General features: G+C 45.6%; 1 protein-coding gene across 10 annotated transcripts in view; it reads right to left on the reverse strand.

Annotated features, from left to right (window-relative positions):
- Nucleotides 1-7661, reverse strand: part of KIZ (kizuna centrosomal protein) — a 153533-nt gene extending 145872 nt beyond the window's left edge. For 4 of the 10 annotated variants that reach the window (XR_010319187.1, XR_010319188.1, XM_064275715.1 and 1 more), the window contains exons 1-2: nt 7517-7658; nt 2389-2451 (exon numbers count right to left, since the gene is read on the reverse strand). Coding sequence is in view for 6 of the 10 variants with exons in the window: in XM_064275715.1 (XP_064131785.1) it covers nt 2389-2451; nt 7517-7605 (152 nt within the window). In the remaining 4 variants the exon portion in view is untranslated. Of the gene's footprint in view, nt 1-2388; nt 2452-7516 lie in introns of all 10 variants that reach the window. The other 6 variants (XR_010319186.1, XM_064275720.1, XR_010319185.1 and 3 more) reach the window with 4 other exon arrangements.
- Between the last annotated feature and the right edge of the window lie 9187 nt (nt 7662-16848).

Genomic DNA, 16848 nt, shown 5'->3' on the forward strand with positions numbered 1-16848 from the left:
TCCATCATTATAGTAGAACGCACCCAAGAATAAGCTGCATGAAAAGCCTACCCCCCCATCTTCTACCCCTCTAGCCATGAGCTAGAAAAACCATAGCTGCATGGATCCCCTCCAACTTGGGCCCACTCCTGAGGCCACAGCATCCACCATTCCCTGGACAGTGCTTGTCTCTTCTAGAGCTGCTAATGACAGATGGCGGTCTCCCCTTGTCTCTTCTAGAGCTGCTAATGACGGATGGCGGTCTCTCCTTGTCTCTTCTAGAGCTGCTAATGACAGATGGCAGTCTCCCCTTGTCTCTTCTAGAGCTGCTAATGACGGATGGCGGTCTCCCCTTGTCTCCTCTAGAGCTGCTAATGACAGATCGTGGTCTCCCCTCACTGGTAACTTTGGAAGTACGCTATATTTTAAAATCAAAGGATAATTTTGAGGATGAGAAAATAAGTGGGCCTAATGGTTGATTTAGAGCTCTGGTGGTACACTAGTTAAGCGCTTGCCTGCTAACCAAAAGATCAGCAGTTCAAACCAGCCACTCCTTGGAATGCCTATGGGGCAGTTCTACTCTGTCCTATAGAAAAAAAAAATATATATATATATATATATATACATATATATATATATTTTTTTTTATAGGGTCACTATGAATTGGAATCGACTCGACAGCAACAGGGTTGCGTTTAGGTTTTGAATGGTTGATTTGGTATTAAAAATTCTTGGCCTCTCTCTTCTGGATGAAATGTTTGTATTTCTCAGTCATACTGTGACATGGATAAATCATAAATTCAATGCCATCATGGCCAGAAACTTTTCATATGAATAATATTGGAAGTAACACCATATATTTGGGTTAGGAATAAAGTACAGGCTGACATAAAATAGAATTAAAAATATTAAAGGTTTGCTTTTAATTTAGAGTAAGTAGCCTAAAGAGGATGACATGTATGTTAATCCATTGCTCATAATAATTTTAACAGTCATTCTCATATATGAACAAATAAGACACCAGGAAACCCTGCTTACAGCAGTTTGTTGAAAGATTAACTTTGGGAATTACACATTAATGATTACATAAGCTCAGTGTGTTTACACTGTGGCCAAAAATATAAAAAACACTATAACCATCTTACTCTCAAGGTATTTACGCAGAACAGAGCTCTGAAATAACACAAATAACAAATAATGAAAATAATTTTCATCTCGTATTAATTTTAACCAAATTTATTCTTACATTTGAGTATATTAAGCTACAGTATTTATATCAAATTATTATAGATAAGAATTAAGAGAATGGTTGGGTGAAAGGTAAGAATACTGGGGGAAGTCAGCAAAACTCAACCACGGCAAAGTCATAGAAGCTTCACAGACACAATCAAACTCCTTGAGAGACTAAGCTCCTGGGCTAAGGGCTAGGGACCGTGATCTCAGGAGACATCTAGCTCAAACGGCATAACACAGTCTGTAAAGAAAATATTCTACACCCAACTGTGGTGAGTAGCAACTGAAGACTTAAAAGCCTGAGAGCGGCCATCCACCAGGCTAAGTCCCGAGCAACTAGATGGTGCCTGGTTACCACCACTGACTGCTCTGGCAGGGATCACAATGCAGGGTCCCAGACAGAGCTGGAAAAAAACGTAGAACAAAATTAAAATTCACACACACAAAAAGACCAGGCTTGCTGGTCTGACAGAGACCGCAGAAACCCCAAACAGTACGATGCCTGGACACCCTTTTAACTCAGTACTGAAGTCACTCCTGAGGTTCACCCTCCAGCCAAAGATTAGACAGGTCTATACGGCTAACAGTAACACACGTGGGGAACGTGCTTCATAGTTCAATCATGTATGTGAGATAATGGGCACACCAGCCCAAAAGCAAAGACGAGAAGGCAGGACGGGACAGGAAAACTGTACAAACAAAAAAAGGCAACCTGGGGTGGAGAAGGGAAGAGTGTTGGCACATCACGGGTCTGGGAAGCAATGTCACAAAACATTTTGTGTACTAAATGTTTAATGAGAAACTAATGTCCTATGTAAACTTCTTCCTAAATCACAATAAAAAATAAAGAAATAAGAGAATGGGAAAAGTACTCCAATTATGGTATTAATAACATAAATTAATCTGGTGCCATCAAGTTGATACCGGCTCATGGCAACCCCATGTGTTGCAGAGTAGCACGGTTTTATAGGGTTTTCTTGGCTGTGGTCTTTACGGAAGCCATTCACCAGGCCCTTCTTCTGCAGAATCGCTAGGTGGATTCAAACCACCAACATTTAGGTTAGCAGCTGATCGAAAACCTCTTATGCTGCCCAGGCTCCTCATAACATAAGACTAAATTTTATTGATTAGCATATGCAAACTGGCTTCAAAACTGTCACCACTGTCATTTCTTACCTGCATGTATCAGACTGACTGTATTCATAAAGTTTCCTTTCCAAGTCCAATCTCTTCTTTTCACTAAATACAGAAAGAAAAATTTTATAATTATATTCGTAAGTTAAAGGCAGCCAGATTTAGAACATTATCTTTGAAAATCATGCCTTTGGCAAAGTGCTTCCCCGGCCTCTCTAAGCTGCAGAAAACACCAGCTGTGTTTGAAGCTCAACCCACACAAACATCTGACAGTCACCAGGAACGTCTAGGAAGCAAAAAAGACACTGACGTGAGGCAAAAAGAACTAGACTCTCAAAGCAAATAGGGAAATACAGTAGGAAAGGGGTAGGAAACAAGCTCATTCATTCATTCAGTAAATATTTTTCCAGAGCCTGCGACCGGCCAGAAGACTACTGTGAACAAGTCAGCCACGGCCCCTGCCCTCAGGCAGCTGACACCAGGGGGAGGGGAGGAGGTCAATCTATAATCCAAGGTAGATTTGTGGGAGCACTGCCTTCAGATTGGTAGCTTGCTCTGCTCCCAACCAGACAAGCCCTAGCAGAGCCAAGTAACTAAGTTAGGAAAATATCTCTGAAAAGCAGAGTCGGTCTCACATTTAATAAAGACTAACACTATTACTTTGAATTGGGGGCTTTCTTTCTATAACTTTGTAACGTTACCATTATTTGTCACTGACTGCTGTTTCCCAGAAGGTACTACCAGTAAAGATTTAACTGTCTGTGATGTTTAGGTGAGGCCTGGCAGTAAGCTAGAGGAGTAAACTGTTTTACCCTGTATTCAACCTAGGCAAGAGGTCAGACAAACTGGTCAGTAAAGGAGGAGGCAGCAGCCAAAGCCAAGGGGACAGGAAGTGGAGTAAAACTGCCGAACAAGATGCCATCGCAGTCCCAGAAAGAGTCCTTAGGAGACCAAACCCCAACAGGCTCTTTCAACTACCACCAAGTACCAGCCTCAATTCCATGATGTGAGCTAAATCCTTGACCCAACCAAAAACCCACTGACACTGAGTCTCCTCCGACTCCTAGCAACCCCACAGGGTTTCCTAGGCTGTAAACCTGTACGGAAGCTGACTGCCACATCTTCCTCCCAAGGGGCCACTGGTGGTTTCCAACCGCCAACCCTTTAACCACTGTACCACCAGGGCACTTTAAATACTTCATGTCTGTTTTACATTTAAGCCTTAAAACCCAGTATTTATCCCAATAAAAAGCCAGAGAAAGGCTTAGTGGAAAGATAACCTTGAAATTCCTACACAACAAATCTTTGTTTCAGTATCTTAAAAACCCCCAGCCCTGGGATACCTCCCCAAGTGCCATGGTATCAGTCACCTGCACCTCTCACCTGGACTTTTTGAGGCTTTTACATGGGGGGTGGGAGGGTGTGGGGGTGGTGTCCAAAAGCCACCTGGCTTAGTTTTCTCTTTTAAGTCACCTGTCATTCTATTTTTATCTTGATACCACAACTCTCCACTACACTATCTTCAGCTTTACTCAACTAATACCACAGCATCAATTATTTCTGCACTATTACGTTATCTCTCTCTGAATCAATGCTGGCATTGAAAACACTGGGGCTGGTTAATGGGCCTTTTAAAGGGATGGTTTTATATAATTGTAAGAATCAATTCCACTTATATGTTTCTACCATGCTTGTGGCACTATACACACTGTAACAAGTCACTGCATTAGGCTCTTTTAGATTCAATTTATCGACTTTCAAGACAATGCAGGGAAAACACTGTATATATAAAGAAAAAAGTAGAATACAAAATTATATCTATCTGTGATTATAGCTAAGGCAAACTGGGCTAGAGACGTTCCAGTTGAAAAGAGAATGCCCTGGTCACTGGACCAGCTAACACTGCAACGACCCACCTCTAAAAGGGCTAATAAAAGGTAAGTTGTCTTTTATGCCCCAAATCAAAGCTGCTGCCCACAGCAACCCCATAGGACAGAAGAGAACTGTCCCACAGGGTTTCCAAGGAGCAGCTGGTGGATTCGAACTGCCAATCTTTTGATGAGCAGCCGAGCTCTTAACCACTGTGCTACCAGCCTGGAAATTTCTGGATTGAGAAAGCAGCTGTGACTACCCAGGGTTGCAGTTTTTGAATGACTGGAGTTAAGGGTCCCTGTGTGAGAAGCTCTGATGTCGCAATGATCAAGCGCTCAGCTGCTAACCAAAAGGTAAGGAGTTTGAACCCACCAGCTGCTCCTCGGGAGAAAGACGTGGCAGTCTGCTTCCGCAAAGGTTTATAGCCTTGGAAACCCTTTGGGGCATTCTATTTTGGCCTGTAGGGTAGCTATGAGTCAGAATCGACTCCACAACAAGGGATTTTTAACAGGTGGTCCCTGGGTTGGTTTAAAAAAAAAAAAAAAAGTACATTGAAACACAAATGTGATACAATGATGTTCTTTTTTTTTGCTTTTCAAACCTGCAACTTTCAACCCCCCCTTTTTTTTTTTTTTTACATTGAGTCCTATTTCTAGAAGAGAGAAAATCTGTGCGACCTTACTTTACACGTTAGTCAAGCCCTCTGATTTATGAAGAACCAAGGTTCAGGGAAGCAAGCAACCTGCTCACGGTCATACAACTTTCATGGACTAGAACCCAGGTTTCCATGTTTCTACTGCAGTTTTCTCTGTATCTAAAGTGATTCACCTCTATGCTTGTTAACTACATGTTGATCAGTTAGTTATGAGTCCTTAAAACGAAAAATGAATATACACAGCAACAGACTTACAGTGACTTAAAAATAAAACAAACCTCCAACTGCACAACCATGAATAGGCTATAAAGTTTGACTCAAATCCCTTAAATAATCTCATCAGCCTCACCTTGCTTAAGAGTTAAACCAATAAGCATTAAACATAAAGTAATAATCATTACATAATTACACCATAAGGACTATAAACAGCCAGGTGTTCCTACCACAGGCAGCAAAAATGATAACTCAAGGTTAACTTTGTTCAAAAAGAATGACATTTAAACCAGTAATATTTTAAAATTAGGACTTGGGCTAAGCTATAAAAAAAAAAAACCGCTGCCGTGGAGTCGATTCTGACTCACAGTGACCCTACAGGATAGCGCAGAACTGCCCCACAGGGTTTCCACGGAATGCCTGATGGATTCGAACTGCCAACCTTTTTTGCAGGCAGCCGTAGCTCTTAAGCACTACACCACCAGAGTTCCAGGCTAAGTTACAGGGATAACTAAAGGCCTGGGGTAGCTGTTCTTCTATCAGAAGAGACGCTGAGCCAGAAAGCACTTAAAGTGTACTACAGCACACAGCAATGTCTTATCTTTTAATTACCAAGCAGGTACAGAAAATTAATATTGTTTTGGAAATGTCACACTACCCACTTTTACCTGGCTGGCTGGAAAATGGTCATTACTTAGTGGCAGTGTCTGTCTACTGGGTTCCACAAGACAATAATAATTCCTAGAAACTAGCTGGTTTTGGGATCTCTTCTACTCATTCAACAAACATTTATCAAGCACCTCCTTCCTCAGGTACTCTATTCTGAACTAAACATCCAACTAGATATGGTTCCTGCCCTCTTGGAATTCTCCATCTAGGCAGAGAGCAAGTCACTTAAGCCGTCACTAAAGCTGGGGTGCTGTAAGCATGCGGAGATCGCATCAGTTAGGGGATGGGGGTGAGCGACACCTGGGGCAGGAAGAGTCTGAAGGAATGATTTTCTACAAGCTGGAGATGAGGAGACCCCTGGGGAAGGCAAGAGGCGATCTGTCAGAGAGAAAACAGCACGTCAGAAAGGATTAAAGAGTAAAATATGATGAGGACAGCTAAGGAGGCCTGTTGTAGATGCCCTATAAACATCTGACAAAAATAAATCCAGCAGGAGATGACTGTAATTCTTTTGAAGAACCACCTACTTTTCAGGTAACTATCGGCATTTTAGAAATGGCACACACATAGCTCTACTGTTCACCAAAATGACTGTTCTGTAACTTTTAACACTCAATAAGCATTTTGTCTATAAAGATTCAAAAATCTATCTCCTTCCTTACCAAATAATGAGATCTCCAACTCCAATTAACTTGGTAGTTAAATAAGAGTTCCAACAACTTATCTTTTACGCGGCTATTTAGAGTAAACTGCTTTACAATTTTCTTCCTTTATGTACTCCTTAGATGTAGCTGTTTTCAGGGATTCGTCTTTAACGTCATTATCAACAGCATCGTGAGTCCTCTGGAAGCTGGGCTTCTCCCACTGGAAATTTCACCCCTTCTCTGGAACCCTGGCCACCCTCCAGTCCCCAGAAAGGCCTCCTCCCTGGAAACAGGGCCTACGTTTCTGAGCACACGCAGGCTCTCCCACCTGCATGCCCGGGCCTGCCACCATCGAGGCGGCGCAGCTGTCAGGTGGGATGACAATAGGGAGAGATGGGGGAGAGGGGCGTGAGGAAGGGACCAGAGAAGTTCACAGGGTTCCACCGAGAGGGGCAGGCAGAGCTCCCGCTCTCAATTCCGAGCACGTTCAGCGGCGCGGCCCACCGCACCTCCGGCGGCAGGCGGGCCACAGCGGCGGCAGGCGGGCCTCACCGGCGGCAGGCGGGCCTCACCGGCGGCAGGCGGGCCTCACCGGCGGCAGGCGGGCCACAGCGGCGGCAGGCGGGCCTCACCGGCGGCAGGCGGGCCTCACCGGCGGCAGGCGGGCCTCACCGGCGGCAGGCGGGCCACAGCGGCGGCAGGCGGGCCTCACCGGCGGCAGGCGGGCCTCACCGGCGGCAGGCGGGCCTCACCGGCGGCAGGCGGGCCTCACCGGCGGCAGGCGGGCCACAGCGGCGGCAGGCGGGCCTCACCGGCGGCAGGCGGGCCTCACCGGCGGCAGGCGGGCCTCACCGGCGGCAGGCGGGCCACAGCGGCGGCAGGCGGGCCTCAGCGGCGGCAGGCGGGCCACAGCGGCGGCAGGCGGGCCTCACCGGCGGCAGGCGGGCCTCAGCGGTGGCTGCTGGGTGTCTGCCTCCCCCAGCGCCCCCTCCAAAGCCGGGGTTCCCCCGGCCGACCCAGCCCAGGCACCGCGAGCGGCGAGAGGGAAGGCACAGCGTGCAGGCCACGCAGCACACCCTCAGGCCGGCCGAGTCCCGCCGCCCCTGCTTGGCCGTACCTGTCCCGCAGCCCGTGCTGGAGGCGGCCCAGCCTCTCGTAGTAGTCGGGGCTCGCCAGGGGCGCGGCCGGCGCGGGGGTACGGCGCATGCTGCCTCCGCCGGGATCCCTCCGCGCGGCCTACGGGCGGCCGTAGGACCCGGGTCGTCCCAGGCGACGGCCCACCATGCACCGCTGGTAAACACACCACGCGGCGGCCTGCAGGGGCGGGGCGGCGGCCGTGCGGGGGCGGGGGGGCGGCCGTGCGGGGGCGGGGCGGCGCCTGCAGGGGCGGGGCGGCGGCCTGCAGGGCGGGACAGCGACTGTGGACGTTAAGGGGCGGGGCGCCGAAGAGGAGCGGGGCGGGCTCCGTGCAGGGGGCGGGGCGGGGCCTCGTGGGTGGGCGGGGCCTCCGCCTGCGAGGGGGCTGGCTGGGCGCCGTGGTGGGGCTGGTGGCTGTGGACGTTACGGGGCGGGGCGCCGAAGAGGAGCGTGGCGGGCACCGTCCAGGGGGCGGGGAGGGGCGGGGGCTCGCGGGTGGGCGGGGCCTCCACGTGCGAGGGGGCGGGGTGGGCGCCGTGGTGGGCCTAGAGGGCTGGAGGCCGTAGGGGTCGGGTCACCCGGCCTCTATCAGCATAATCTGAGGTCTACTTCCCTTCACCTGTGTCAATTTTATAAGGTGCATTCTCTCCCTCCCGCCTTTTTTCCCTCCCTTCTTCCCAGGATTTACTGAGTTCCAGGCACTGTGCTATGCTTGTTTTCCTACCAGCACTAAAAAGCAAAACAAAAACACAAAAAAGACAGAACCCCAAATACTATATTTACTGTGCTCAGCCCTGTCTGCGGAATCTCTTGCTTGAAAATCCGTGCCGACCCTAAGGATGAGGAGCTACAGGGAAGGTCCTCCAGGGCCGGTTAGTGCTGCAGGTGACGTTACAGATGGTGGAGAGCGAGAAGTTGGTAACTAGTTGTCTGTGCAGACATAGCTCAGATGGACTGTACTCCAAACACCCTGTAAAGTTGAAGTGTGGGGATTCCAGAGCCAGACTGCCCGACAGGGTCAAATCCCCCCTACCACTGAACAGCTGTGCCACCTAGTACAAGTCACTAACCGTCCTGAAGCCCAGGTCTCCTCATATGTAAAATGGAGAGGCTGTCACTGCAGTGCTAATTCAGTGGTAGAATTCTCCTTTTTTTAATGCAGAAGACCCTGGTTCCATTCCTGGCTGTCATGGATGCAGTTGTGTCCCCCAGAAATGTGTATCAACTTGGCTAGGCCGTGATCCCCAGTACTGTGTGATTGTCCACCCTTTTGTCATTTGATGTAATTTTCTTGTGTGTTGTAAATCTTACCTCTATGATGTCAATGAGGAAAGGTTAGAGGCAGTCATGTTAATGAGGCAGGACTCAATCTACAAGATTAGATCTTATCTTGAGTCAATCTCTTTTGAGATATAAAAGAAGGGAGCAGAGAGACAGGGGGACCTCATACTAAGAAAGTAGTGCCAGGAGAATAGCATGTCCTTCAGGCCCTGGGCACCTGTGCTAAGAAGCTCTTAGACCAGGGAAGATTGATGACAAGGACATTCCACCAGAGCTGATAGAGAGAGAAAACCTTCTCCTGGAGCTGGCACCCTAAATTCAGACTTCCAGCCTCCTAAACTGTGAGAGAATAAACTTCTGTGTTTTAAAGATCCACTTGTGGTATTTCTGTTGTAACAGCACTACACAACTAAGACACCTGTTAACGTACCTCATATGTAGCAACCACTAGTCAGTGGAGGTTTGTGTGTTGCTATGATGTTATAAGACAAACTAGGAAGAAAGGCCTAGTGATCCACTTCCGAAAATCAGCCAGGGGCAACCGTTCAACCTGCAGCTAACAACATTCCTGCAGGACTCATCAGTGTCACCGCCATAAGTAGTTAATGCTTGTGACGTGTTTGTAAGAGGACTCAGCACATAGTGTCAACTTTTATCATCCTCGCCACGGGAAAACAGCTTACTGAAGAATGACAACCATATTCCAAAGCCCACAGAGCAGACAAAAGAAACTACAGAGCTCTTCACTACTTTTGATTTCTTTTCACAGTCATTAATTTCACTTATATACACGAAAGGTGTGACAAACTAGTAAGGAGATGATTAGTAAGAGATACAGAACTCTCAAAGGTCAATAATGTAAAATTATAACAATGTTACTCAATCTTCCCCTCATATTTGGCAAGTCCAGGGCAAGGATACAATGGACGCTCTGCTATCATCTGCCCAAATACTAAAAGTTATAAACCAAGATAACAAACCGTAAGTAAACTATGTTCTCTTTGCTACTTTGACCAATATGCCTTCCTAACAACGTGGAAAACCAGACTGAAATTTAGTTCTCTGACTCCTTCCCCACTACATCCCCTTCCTTCCCCCACCCCAGACTCAGTGCTTCACTGTGAGGGGCTTCCCTCCCTCCCCCAGCCGCAAGTCCCAACTCTGGCCACAGCCCTGACTCAGCCTCCTCTTAGCCACTCCTCAGGCCTATGGCAAAGGTTACCTCGGGAGGAAGGACCCAGGAAAGAGGTCTCTGAAAGCCTTGGAAAGGCTTGGGCCTGTTTGAGCAGGGGATGTTAGAGCACTCCGAATGTGTTATAGAAAGGGGGCGTGTGAGCCTGGCCCTGGAGCCTCCTTGCCCTGTGTGGAAAGGTATGGCCATATGCTATACCAAATCATTATACCAAATTGGTTCGGTGATAGTACACAAAGGCTTATTTTATTAATTTTAGCCCAACTAACATTTTACTACAACCCTGGCAAAATGCATTATGTTTTTAGGATGTTTTATTTAGGTTCACCCCTATTCAGATGAGTTCATTAAAGGGGGAAAAAAATCCCCCAATTAATATAACTAATTATTGTCAGCAAATAGCCCAGAGTAAGCAGACTACGCAATCATTTAGCATCCCAAATTTTTATTAGGCCATTTAGGTGAGCCTAAAATTAAATATAATTAAACACCAAATAGATAATTCAAAATAATTATAGTTTGCATTCTATAGGTGATTCATTAGTGACATATGACAAATCTAGATACAGGGCTCCCTTTATTAACAACAGCACGTAGCAAACTCAGTGAGTATTTCTAGACTATTTATGCTAAAATTATGCGTTTTAAATGGCGACAGACTTTCAATAAATTCAGAATTCTTTGGTTAGAATATTTAATTTACCGGAGCATTCTTCTCTTGATGTTGTTCTTAAATCCTTTTATCTTAGCAGAGCTTTTCTATGAGCCACTATGCTGTTAGCTATACTTGCACTGGTGGTCATCGAAAGTCTTAGATCATCCCAGCTTCCTATATCCTATATAAGTCACATAAAGTCTTAGCTGGAAATTAGAGGAAGTCTAGCCTCACTCCCTCGTTTTACAGCGAAGAAGAAAGGTTCAGAGCAGGCAAGAGACTGGGCCAAGGTCACAAAGCTGGTACTCTATGCAATGTTAATGAACGTAGTTCAAAATATGGGTCCCTAAAAACTGAGAGAGTCCCTGGGTAGCGCAAATAGTTAATGTGCTCTGCTACTAACCAAAGACTTGGGAGTTTGAGTCCACCCAGAGGAGCCTCGGAAGAAAGACCTGGCCATCTACTGAAGAATCAGCTACTGAGAACCCCGTAGAGCGGAGTTCTGCTCTGACAGACATGGGTCCCTGTGAGGCGGAACAGACGGGGCAGCAGCTGGTGCTTTCTTCGTTTGTAACAGTCCCGTGAAACAAATAACAAGGTAAGCCAGTGTCTCAACCCGGTAGTCAGGTGTCTCTTAAGGTGAATCCCGTGAAATTTCTATTTCGGTACCTGAGATACAGTCAAATCAATGAATGGAACATTGGTTTTGGAAATATGTTAAAATTAGAATTTTACATTTTAAAATGCTAGCACTTTAAAAAAAATTAAATCCTATACATATGAGTCTATAATTGCTTGGATATAAACATTTTTAAACATGCAAAAGTGTTTTATTTTGCAACTACTGTGCAGAAATACTAGACATTGTATCCTATGCTGTTGGAAAACTTGGCTTGGAAATAGAGATGAATCAAATGTGGAAGGCAGAGGAAAGGCTGTGATGTCACCTGTAATTTGCCGCCTCCCGCCGTTGGACATTTACGCTGTTGTAAGCATTCACCGTCCATTTAACCCCCACAACGGTCCTTTGAAGGCATTACAGTTTTAAACAACCTGCCCAAGATCACACGGCTTATGTGTTCTTGACAAGCGGGTGGTGGCACCAGGACTAACACGCTGGCCTGCTCTGAACCCAAAGACCTTCTCTCTTAACCTCCACTTGGCATCTGAAGATATCTATATCTGTATATTTTATTTTTCTTTTATGAAATGTGTAGAATATATACCGTGAGACCCCGAAGGGATTTTAACACACACGTGGTTCGTTGTCTGGGTATTAGCGTGCGTTTACGTAGAATGCATTTTTCTCCAAGCTGTGATACAACACTAAGTGTTTACCACCCTGTTTAATTAATTTTCCTCCTTGGCTCTCAGACTACATTTCTCATCCTTTCTAGCAGATAGGTGGGACTATACGACCAAATTTTGGCCAATGAGATGTGAATAGAAGTGATGCAGCTGCTTACAGTCCTGGCCCCAAACAACCTGACCCTCCACCCCAATCTTCACTAGTTGACCTGCTAGTTGCTGAGGAACCAGTGGAGAACTCTGGGGCTCTGGAACAAGACTGAATGACTGCAAGGAGCACAGGACCCTCACTTGAGCAAGAAATAAATCTGTGTTGTGTTTATCTGGGGGTTGTATGTTTCCTCAGCTGGCGTTGCTTATCCCGACTAAAGCAAATATTCCATGCAGAGATTACACCGATGCATTAAAACATCTTTCCACAAAATTCTCAGTGAGGATTTATGTGACTATCTAGGTAGTAAGGAGACTGCAAGCCTAGAGCTCTGAGATTAGGGATCAACACAGGAGGAGAGAGCCCTAGGTAATGAAGACAAAACTATAGTGAAGAACCACTCAGGGCAGCTCTATCCATTGGAACTTTTTGCAATGTTGGAAATTTCTATTCCCTACTGTTCAATACAATGGCCACTAGCCACATGTGGCTCTTGAGCAATTGAATGTGGCAAGCACAATCAAGAAATTGAATTTTGAGTTTCATTTAAATCAATTAAGATTTAAACTGAAGTTGTCACAAGTAGTGGCTATTGTGCTGATCTAGAGATGAAGATCTCACTGAGAAGTGGAGAGTCAGGAACTAGAAGGTAAGCTGCCATCCTCGGTGAAAGGTGATGGTCATGGGGGCGAACTGGAGGTTACTAAGAACATTTTGCCTAAAGATTTTTGAGATAGCTAATTTAAAACAATAGCAATTGAGTGCTATGGTGGTTAAGGTTGTGTGCCAACTTGGCTAGGTCATGATTCTCAGTGGTTTAGCAGTCATGTAATGATGTGGTTTGGCGGTTATATAATAACGTAGTTGCCTTCCATTTTGTGATATAATGTAATCATTTCCATGATGTGATCTCCTGTGATCAGCTAATCATGTATAAGGGGAGTTTCTTCAGGGGTGTGGCCTGCATCCAATATATATGGGCATTCTGGCAAAGCTTGCTGGCTTTTGCTTTCTCTGGATCCTACATCTAGCTCATCATCATTTGACCTCTGGTTCTTGGGACTTGAGCTGCGGTGTGCCATATTGCCTGCTGATCTTGGGATTTGTCAGCCTTTGCAGCCTGTGAGCCAGCAGCCAACTATCTTACCTGCTGACCTTGGGTTCATCAGCCCCTGCAGCTACATGAGTTAGGAGAAGCCTCCAGTCTGATGACTGACCCATGGACTTGGGATTGCCAGCCTCTACAACCACGTGAGACATTTCCTTGAGATCAATCTCTCTCTCTTTCTACATATCTGTGTGTATATAGAGAGAGAGAGAGAGAAAGAGGGAGCCCTGGTGGTGCAGTGGTTAAGCTTTTGGCTGCTAACCAAAGATTAGCAATTCAAATCCACCAGCCACTCCTTGGAAACCCTATGGGGCAGTTCTACTCTGTCCTACAGTGTCACTGTAGGGTCTCTATGAGTCTGAATGGACGCAAGAGCAATGGGTTTGGTTTTGGTTTACAGATAGATAGAGAGATGATAGATAGATAGACAGACAGACAGATAGATACATAGATGATATACACTTCACTGGTTTTGCTTCTCTAGAGAACCCAGACTAAGACATTTGGTATTGAGATGAGAGTGGTACTAGAGAAACAAAATTGTAAGAATGAGTTTTCTAAATTGGTTCTCAAGTCTGATTAGCCTTATAGATATTGATGACTCTGCTTTCAGTAGTAAAAGGACACGGCAAATCCATGGCATGAGGTGGCAATAGAAATATGCAAAATATCACCACCAATAGATCAGATATTGGTTAGAGACGAGGCTCTGGGTGATCCCATGTTTGATATTTTTCTACAATTTTGTTAAAATGAAAAATATAAGGAAGCTGATTGGTTGGTCCTACTTTTGCTGGACAAAGAGATAAAAGAGAGAGATTAGCTCAGGTCTTCAGAGTCACAGCTCAAGCGCCACATAAAAGACCTCAAAGTTGCCACTTGTGCTCTGAAAGAAAGCCTTGTTTCTTATAGTAACAGAGCTGATATTGCTGAAAACCAAACCCAAAGTCTTATTGTAACAGTGGCTGAATTACAACACTAACTGAATTCCCAACCTCAAATGGTGTCTGAAGTTACAGTGAGGGCATTGATTGGGAAGAAATAAGATCCTGAAACTTGCAATGGGGATATAGGGCAGATAATCAGGTAATTGGGGGTATTGAGCTCCTAAATTCCACTGAATTACCCCTGCCAGTAGAACCAGCCCTCTCACTCCCATCTGAAGAGATTACTCCATGTTTGTCTGCTGAGAGACCCTCCCTAGCAAAACCATTAACCCCTCCATCCCCATCTGATGAGATTAACCCGGCTGTGTTTGAAGAGCCTTTGTCTGAGATATTGCCTGGGGGGTGCCTGAATCATTGCATGGGACTTCACCTGAGGCAGATGCCTTACAAAACCTTGCTGAATGTTCTCAGAACACATCCCCACCACCCATTTTTGCTACTAGACATATAAGTAGACTTAGGTCCTAGAGAGCCCCAAAAGGTGAAGTATAAAGTGTGATGACCCATGAGAAAGTACACTATACTCCAAAAGGACTACTTGACTTGTCTAATATATACAGTCAAAAGCCTGGGGAATATGTGTGGGAATGGCTGTTAAGGATGTGGGAAGATGGTGCAAGGAACATAAAGTTAGATCAGTCTGAATGTATTGGTATGGACCCACTAAGCACAGATACTTCATTGTTTTGGCTCATGAGGTTAGTTTATTTGATTTGTTCACTAAAGCCTGGATTAAATGGTAGCCTACACTAAATCAAGTTGAAGTGCCAGACCTGCCTTGGTATACTATAGAAGAAAGTATCCAAAGGTTTAGGGAGATTAGCATGTTACAGTGGATTTATCAGGTTAGATGCACAGATCCACACATGGAGTGCCCGGAGGACACAAATCTTACCACAGCGGTGGGAACACATTTGTGGAGGGAGCCCTAACATCCTTGGAGACAGCTGCGATTGCTCTTTTATGTAAGTCAGGTTTGACAGCAAGAACTGCCCTAGCTGAATTAAGACACCTAAGTACAATGTGGTGGGCACAATAATGAAGAGCTATGGCTGCTAACCAAGACGTGAGCTGTTCAAATGCACCAGCTGCTCCTTGGAACCCCTGTGGGGCAGTTCTACTCTGTCCTATGGAGTCACTATTGGTCAGAATTGACTTCACTGCCACAGGTTTGGTTTGGAGTTTTTTTTTTTTAAACTACATTAAAGTTGATTGGACCCCATGGTGGTATGGGCCAAGTGGCAGCACTCAATTGACAAAGACAAGATGGGTGTGGTTACTGTAATGTGGAGTCAAAGCGGTAATCAGAATAGTCCAACTCATATAGACTTACAGCATTGGCTGCTTTGTCATGGAGTCCCTAGAAGTGAGATAGATGGGAAATCTAGTAAATATTTACTTGATCTGTACAAGTGGAAGAATTCTAGGCCAAAGGAAGGGCTGTCTAACTTGAATCACCAGAAGAGAGAGTCGGACCCCTCGATCAATTCCCAGACTTGAGCCAGTTTACAGACCAACAACCTCTTGAATGAAGGGAAGGACGGGTGCCCTGGAAGAAGGACCACACTACCCTACAAAAATTTATACTGTTAATCTTTCTCCCAGCCTTCCTCAAAGGAATCTATGGCCTTTTAAAATAGTGGCTGTTCATTGGGGAAAAGAAAATAATCAGACTTTCTGGGGATTACTGGATACTGGCTCTGAACTGACACTAATTCCAGGAGACCCAAAATGTCACTGTGGCCCACCAGTCAGAGTGGGGGCATATGGTTATTAATGGAGTCTTAGCTCAAGTTTGTCTCACAGTGGGTCCAGTGGGTCTCTGAGCCTATCCTGTAGTGATTTCCCCAGTTCCAGAATGCGTAATTGGAATAGATATACTCAGCGACTTGCAGTACCCCCACATTGAATCCCTGACAAGTAGAGTAAGGGCCATTACATTGATGACATTATGCTGATTGGACTGAGTAAGGAAGAAGTATCAATGACTCAACTTATTGATAAGACATTTGAGTGCTAGAGGGTGGAAAATTAATCTGAAGAGGGCCATTATGGTAGGAAAAGCCTAATGGAAGCCATTAGAACTGCCTCTACCCAGGAAAATAGTAAACCAAAAGCAATACCACATTCCTAGAGGGATTGCAGAGATTACTGCCACCATCAAGGACTTGAAGGATGAAGGAGTGGTGATTCCCAGCACATCCTCATTCAACTCACCTATTTGGTCTGTGCAAAAAACAGATGGATCATGGAGAACAACAGTGAATTATGAAACACTTAATCAGATGGTGACTTCAATTGCAGCTGCTGTTCCAGATGTGGTTTCATTGCTTGGGCAAATTAATACATCTAGTACCTGGTATGTAGCTGTTGATCTTGCCAATGCCTTTTTCTCTATTCAGATTTCGACGGACCACCAGAAGCAGTTTGTCTTCAGCTGGCAAGGCCAGCAATACACTTTCACTGTCCTACCTTAGTGTTATATCAACCTTCCGTCCCTATGTCATAACTTAGTCCTCAGGGACCTTAATCTCCTTTCCCTTCCACACAATGTCACACTGATCCATTACACTGATGACATTATGCTGACTGAACCAAGTAAGGAAGAAGTATCAGTGACTCCAAACTTATTAGTAAGACATGTGAGTGCTAGAGTGTGGGAAATTAATC

Source organism: Loxodonta africana, chromosome 24, assembly GCF_030014295.1.
Source record: "Loxodonta africana isolate mLoxAfr1 chromosome 24, mLoxAfr1.hap2, whole genome shotgun sequence".
Classification (NCBI taxonomy): domain Eukaryota; kingdom Metazoa; phylum Chordata; class Mammalia; order Proboscidea; family Elephantidae; genus Loxodonta; species Loxodonta africana.